Source organism: Orycteropus afer, unplaced genomic scaffold, assembly GCF_000298275.1.
Source record: "Orycteropus afer afer isolate SDZICR_OR568_19922 unplaced genomic scaffold, OryAfe1.0 scaffold01004, whole genome shotgun sequence".
Classification (NCBI taxonomy): Eukaryota; Metazoa; Chordata; class Mammalia; order Tubulidentata; family Orycteropodidae; genus Orycteropus; species Orycteropus afer.
In genome coordinates, this window is record NW_006922591.1 from 298,434 (window position 1) to 305,663 (window position 7,230).

Sequence of the window (7,230 nt, forward strand, 5' to 3'; positions counted from 1 at the left end):
GGCTGAGGGCCCCACTGTAGGCACACACCAAGCCCAGGCCCAGAGGAGGGACCCAGCTGCCCACTGCCGACACGTGTGTGGCTACGGGTCGCCACGAGTCAGCTAACAAGGATCCTGTGGAGGTGGTGACTTGTACCTAGTGTCTTCTCTTGCTCGCGCTGTGTTTGCTGTAAAAATAACTTTGGGGATCCAGTGGTTAAGCAGCCGGCTGCTAACGGAAAGGTCTGTGTATTGAACCCACCATTTGCTCTGTGGAAGAAAGATGTGGCAGTCAGCTTCCGTTAAGATTTACAGCTTTGGAAACCCTATGGGGCAGTTCTACTCTGTACCAAAGGGCTGCCATGAGTCGAAATGGACTTGATCTAGTGGGTTTGATTTGTTGGTTTCTGGAACCTTCCTGACCGGTTTTCAGGACATGTGTGTTTACTACTGTCCCCTGACTTCTAGGGATTCTTGGTAGAAGTTAGCTCAGGAGATTTCACTGGTGTGGTTAGAGAGACTTTTAAGAACATCTGCCCCAGTGCCCTAGAGTTTATGGGGAGTGCACACACATTGCTACTCAGAGAGAGAGAGAGAGAGAGAGAAACTTGAAGAAACCATGTGCGCCATAAAAGAATTCAGTCAGTAAGGGAGGTGTCACTGAAAAAATTAAATACCGAGTTCAAGGCTGGGAAAGGTTGAAACAAGGCAGACGTGGTCATGCCACGCCCAGGACAGAGATGGTTTCTCCCCCCACCCCCCTTTTTGTTTTCTGCTTCCAATTGCCAAAGTTTTTTTTTCCTTACCGTGTTCCCTCCTGAAGACTTTTGGGGGCTGGGGGAGGGCTGAGCGGGTGGCTTGGCTGCCTCCCACTCCCATCTTGAGTCTCTCTGCCTTAACTGTTTTACGGATTTACCTTCTGAAAATGATTTTATTTAAACAGGGATTCTGGAGCTAAAAACAAAAGGTGAAAGTTTGGGCGATCGTTAAAATTTGATACAGATTGTGTCCTAAGTCTGAGAGTGATTCTAAAGTATAGTTTTGAGAGATTTCATTTCTAGAGAGGGGATGTGCTCCTCTAAGTAGCCACCTGATCTCACAGATGAGGAGACAGGTTATAAGACCTTAACATAAAATGGTACATAAAATGGCTTTCTCTTATTACATGTATGGAGGAGACCTTCTCTTTGAGAAATAAGGGACTTATTCAATTAAAAAGATGATTTTTATTGTTTAGAACTCAGAAATTCCTTTTACCTGCAGGGAAAAATAGTATTTTCATGGGGGGATTTTAAATAAAATTCTGAAATTCTATTGTGGGATTATTGCACACCAATGTGGGTTACTTTTCTTGGTGCAGCAAACCTCCGAACATGTTTGTATGCAGTTAGCACTTGTTCCAACACTGAAGAGCCAGCACAAACTTGGGCAAGAGAAAATGTGTCTATATTTCTCAGTATGTGTGTCTGTCCACTGTTTGAATTTAACACACTGAAGGCTGTTTCATTTCATCTGCATATTGACTGGCTTTTTCCCAGTACTCTCAAAAGTTCGAGGTGTGATTTCTTCCAGATTTATTTCAAAATGAGTAACAAACCTTTGGGTTTGTAAGGCATTGGTGAATTTGAGATAAACTAAGCAAGCCACCGTGTTAAAGTGGAGGGTAAAACACTCCCCTTGTCCTCTGTGCATCATTAGGAAATCAGTCAGGGGGAGACCAGGCAACCAATCGTCCGCCTGTCCTTCTCCCACCCAAGTCCTACCCAGGCCGTGCCTGCTAGCTTCTGAAATCAGATGGGCGCATTCAGGGTGGTCTGGCCTCACATCTGCCACTTTGGACACATCGGGTGTCATTTCAGTGATGACTGTCAATCACAGTAGGACAGGACATCCGTGACAACTCTGTCAGAGTTTAGAGTGTGTGTACGTGAATTCTAGACAGTCGGGCTGCTTTCGGGGAAGGGTGCAAACATCGAGTTTCATAACCAGCTTCAGTTTCTTAAATGAGTTGAGCTTAACTCCAATGAATTTCAATGCCTTGAAGGCATAATTGTAGGCTTTGTAAATAAGGAACTGATTGAATTTGGTTCTTAAGAAGGCCTTTTACATATTAGACTCTCCTGATTAGAACAGGAGACAGTCTGTTGTCCTGGTAGGCATTCTGGAAACAAAATGACTGGCAGGGACAGAGATGGTCACTGGTGCATCCTGTCATCAGCATTCAGCCCTCCGTCACCCTAGGTAACAGCAGTGACACTCCCGTCCTAGCCCAGTGAGTGAGTTAGGATCTGGCCATTACTTGATAAAGCAAACCTGAGGGTTTCATGTATGTGGTAGTGGGGGAGGGAAGGCGAGAACCCCAAAGGGGAGCGTAAGGCTGGGGGAGGGGCGTCGCCAGACGCCCTAGAGGAGCAGGTCCATTTTCCCGACGATAACCTCCCTCAGCCACCGAGTCCCCTGTGGAACGGCTCCTTCGGTCACAGCACAGAAGCACAGAGGGGCCTCGTGCCTGAGCAGACAGCTGTCCTCTCCGGCTCCCACAGGGGAGAGAGGCTCAGTTGGACGCTCAGCGAGGCTGGCACTCCTAGCACCACCCAGTCTACCCTGGTCAGTGGATGGTACCATCCGCCCGTGCGAACACTGCCAAGGTGGGGCCCGCCAGCCAGCCCCCTGCCTGCTTCCAATCAGGTTAGGCTGACATGCAGTGGCCACAGGCGGTCGGAGCTGCAAATCACCGAGAAATAGACCCGTTTTGCCTTTTTATTAAGGATCCACATAGAGGAAATCGAAAGGCAGTATGAACAGTGGTTAACAGCACAGACTTTGGGTCCCACAGATTTAGGTTTGGATCCTGCCCATGTGCCTGGGGCTGATGGCTTAACCTCTCCGCAGGACATCTGTAACAGGGGACTGAACGCGGATTTCACAGCTTGTCACTAGATGAGATGAAAGCACTCAGTGCGTGTGCGCAGCGAGAACACTGAACGCGGCCTAGCATTTATCACCCTATCCGTAACCCGCGCAAAGCTAGCTTGTCTGGATGGGAAGTTTCCACACAGGATTCTCAGTAGGGCTGGGTTCGGCTTCCCTCCCCCATTCTCTTTCCATTCCTTCCTTCCTTCCCTGTTCTTTCGGCCTACAATTAGCCTTTGTAGGTACAGAAATCAAAGTGTTACATTCTGTTTTAACTAAAAGTATCTATTCCAAGAAACCCAGCCAGAAGTGGTCAATGCAGGCTCATTGTTTTAAAAAATGTGAATCCAGGAGTTCCCACTAGATCGGGAAGCAGCAAGAGGCTGCAGAAGGCAAATGCTGTCCAGAAGCGGGAAAGAGGCCCTGCCTGACTCACGGTTGCCCTGACAACAGTAGGGCCTGGAGGCCTCTGTCCCTGATCCCTTAATCTGAGTAGCTGCCACAACAGGGCCTCAGGAAAGGTCTCCCACAGACACCTGGCTAGTCAATGCTACACTAAAGGAAAAGACTGACGGGACAGGACACAGAAGTGGCTCCTGCCCGGGCCCCGGCGTGGCCACAGCTGCAAAGGCTCAGGTTGGAGAATCAGGCTGCAAAGTCTCCGGCAGGTTGTGGGGAGTCAGGGCAGCGGCCAGTCTTCTAACCCTTCTACGGCTCCCTGGGTGCTCGGCACACAGGGGCGCTGCATAAACACCGGGGGGCTGCGCAGAAGGCACCAGACCTGCACCCTGCTCTCTCACCAGCTGCGTGAGTCCCCCCACCGTGCAGTGCAGGACGACAGCGCTAGGCCCAGGGCGTCTCTGGTTCTAAAATTCAGGTACTCGGTCGCTCTGTCTGTCAGGCTGACAGACTTCCATTTTAGGCTGTGTTCTCTCGACGTGCCCCGTATCCCCCGGTATGATCTGACGCAGAAGAACCTGAGAGCAGATGGAGTTCTCTGCAACAGCCGTAGGCATTTCTTTCTCAACACCCATTTAGGTCCCAGGGAAGGAACATGGGCTGTGGAGTCAGAAGGACAGGAGTTCGAGTCCTGGCTCTACTGTTTGGTTGCTGTGTGCCTTTGGGCCTACAGAACCTCTCTGAGGCTCCAGCTGGTCACCTGGGTAGACTAACACAAACCTCGCAGCTCTGAGGCACTGAGTATGGTCTCGGAACGCAAGCAGCTATCTGGAAACGGCAGTTACTCCTGGCACTGATTCCATGGGGACAACGGTAACTGGCCACTTAGGAGTTTGAGAGGCCGAGGTGAAGGTATTCCCAGACAGGGTACCCAGGCGAGAACAGCAGCAAAACTGTGAGGTGAGCACTAACCGCTGAGGTGCGTTTCAGCCCGTCCACTCACTGCCTGTGTGGTCTGACTTGAACTTCCTCACACAGAAACCATTTCCCGCTCCTGCCAGTAGGAAAAGGCCCTCAGAGAGTCATTCTTCTTGTCACAGCACTCCCACCTGCCCACCTGAACTTCTGTTCTCACTCAGTTAAGCCACTATTAGCCTTAAGCTAGTAATGAAATTAGCAGACTTTCATGGAGACCTTCCTATGGGCCAAAGGTGTTCAGAGAAGTTAATTCACTTGTTCAAAGTCACACACTATGAAGGGGCAAGGTCATAAGTTTAAATCCGTATCTCTTTGACCCCAGAGTCTGTCAGACTTCAGTGACTGCCATCTGGTGGGTGATGGTCTCAGCCACTAGCTAAAAGGACAGCAGAAAAAAGTGAGCCTCAGGCTGGGAGCAGGCCATCAGACCAAGGAGGGGTGGTTTGGGAGCATAGGGTGCCAGGCATCTGGGAGGAAAGAGGCAGAAAAAGGGAGCTCAAGCCAGGCAAGTGGAGCGAGCAGCCGACATTCCGACAGTCCAGTGCCACGTGAAAACTGCCCGTCTAACCCTTTTCAAACCAGGTCTCCTGGGCAAGCAAGGCTCCTAAGTACCATTCCTGCTGGCCCCCAGCGGTGTTGCTGACAGGCCCTGAGAGCAGCATGTAACACTAACTGCACTAACTGGCCCGAACGTCTCCACGCTGTGCGAACTAGTGCAAATCCCACGACTGGGGAAGATTTTGAGCAAGCCTCTGCCAACATCTCTTGGATGTCCCAGAGCACCACCCGTGTCATCCCCTCCGGCTCTGTGCACAGCCTGCCCTTCGTGACCTTCCTGGTAGCACTCTGGCTCTGACGGCATCAGGGCCCTTTCTCTGTCACATGGAGCCTCCTAGCATTCACCTGCATCGTGTTTCTCCTGCCCCAGTCTTCAACCATTTCTCATACAAGGTCAAATTCAAACCCCATGGCCGTGGAGCACGAAATCCAAGGCCTCAGCACCCTTCTGGACCCCGCTTTTCTGCACGAGCCCTTTCTCCGATCCAGCAGGCTTCCTCAACCACTGCCCCCTCATCACCTCGGACCCCACTTTCCACACTGTTGCTTAGAAGAACAGCCCCACAGAGAAAGCCCTGGTTCTTCCCTCTCTTCGGCGCGGACCCTGCGCACCCAGCGAGACGGCTGAGGCTCCTCCTCCTCCAGATGCTGCCAGCTGCTCCAGGCTCCCTCCTTCTCCACCGGCAGTGCCTTCATCCGCCAGCCATTCGGCACTTAGCACTCACCGGACACGCGTGTCATGACCTGGACCAGTGTCCCTGTGTCGGCTCTCCAGCTGGGCCTGGAGCACAGCAGGCCGGCCAGGCCTCTGCTCCTTCCTCCGGTGGCTCTCTGGACGTCCTACCGTCACCTGGCAAGTTCCGTGGAAACAGAGGAGCAACAGCTTCCTGCAGCTCAGCTGACGCACCTTTCACAAAAGAGGGGAGGGGCCTGATGGTCCCTCCAAAGTAAACGGTGTGCCACCTTCCTCCAGCCCCTTTCAGTCTGCGGGCCCCTGCCTTCCTCTCCAAGCCCATCCGCGGCTCTGTCTAGCTCCAGCACCTCTCAGGCCCGCCGGGCACTCTGCTGACCTCTGAACGGTCCCTTCCAATGGCCCTCACTGCCCGCTCTCTGGGCCGCTGCCACACCCCGGGTGAGCCAACAGCCCTTGGGCACTGAGAGACATCTGCAGTTTCTGTAGGCCTGGCTGGAGAGTGGCCAACACCCAGCGATTCCAGGGCACGTTCACGCCTTCCACAGATCTAAAGAGAAACGGTGCAACCTTCCAATAAACCTTCGGTGGCTCCCCCAAAGAGCGGCCCCAGCGGCCTCACACCTCTTCCCTCGGGCCATACCCGCATCAGCCGCTCTCCCTCCACGGTTCTGGCGGCCTCGCTGGCCCCAGGGCTCCCTCGAGGGTCTGCAGCCGGGACTCGCTCCCTTCCGGAGCCTCGCTCGCCACCTGTCTCTCCTTCCCAGCGCGCTCCACGCCCCCCCAGCCGGTCCTGCGAGCGGAGCTCCGTCCCCCCTCAGCCGCAAACAAGAACGGCAAACAGGAAACGCTCGTCTTTTAAAAATCACTCTATTATTATCAAAGAGAACCACAGTATCCAAAAGGGAATTATAAAGTTCTACCCCGACTCGTGGCCGTGCGTCGCGCCCGCCGCTGGCTCTCCTCGCCGCCCCGGCGGCCGCGCCCGGCCGCGCCCCTCACTCGCCCGCGTGGGTCCGCAGGTGGTACTTGAGCGACTGCTTGTAGCGGAAGCACTTGGCGCAGTGCGCACACGGGTAGGGCCGCTCGCCCGTGTGCGCGCGCTGGTGCTCCAGCAGGTGGTGCTTCTGCGTGAAGCGCTTGCCGCACTCGGCGCAGTGGTAGGGCCGCTCGCCCGTGTGGATGCGCCGGTGCTCCAGCAGGTGGTGCTTGCGGATGAAGCTCTTGCCGCACTCGGGGCAGGCGTGCGGACGCTCGCGCGAGTGCACGCGGCAGTGGTTGGTGAGCTTGGACTTCTCGCTGAAGCTCTTCTCGCACTCGGGGCACTTGAAGGGCCGCTCGCCCGTGTGCGTCCGCTGGTGGCGCAGCAGGTGCGACGGCCGGCTGAAGCTCTTGCCGCACAGGCTGCAGATGAAGGAGACCTCGTGCTTGCCGGCGTGCACGCGCTGGTGGATGACCAGGCTGATGTGCAGGCGGAAGCTCTTCTTGCACTCGGGGCACGTGTAGGGCCGCTCGCCCGTGTGTGTGATCTGGTGCTTGGTCAGGCTGGACTTGTGGCTGAAGCTGCTGTCGCACTCGGGGCACTGGTAGGGCTTGGAGCCGGAGCCGCTGCCGCTGCTGCCACCGCCCGTGCCCGGCGACTTGGGGCGCGCCTTGAGGGCATGCTTGGGGTGTAGGCCAGGTGCGCGCTCGGGCGACGGCGGCGCGCGCGG

General features: G+C 54.8%; 1 protein-coding gene across 1 annotated transcript in view; it reads right to left on the minus strand.

Moving 5' to 3' along the window:
- Positions 1-6,516: 6,516 nt before the first annotated feature.
- The window catches only part of ZNF777 (zinc finger protein 777), a 29,824-nt gene continuing 29,110 nt past the window's right edge, over positions 6,517-7,230 (minus strand). The window contains exon 6 of the mRNA XM_042783387.1: positions 6,517-7,217. Coding sequence (XP_042639321.1) covers positions 6,517-7,217 — 701 coding nt within the window. The remainder of the gene's footprint in view (positions 7,218-7,230) is intronic.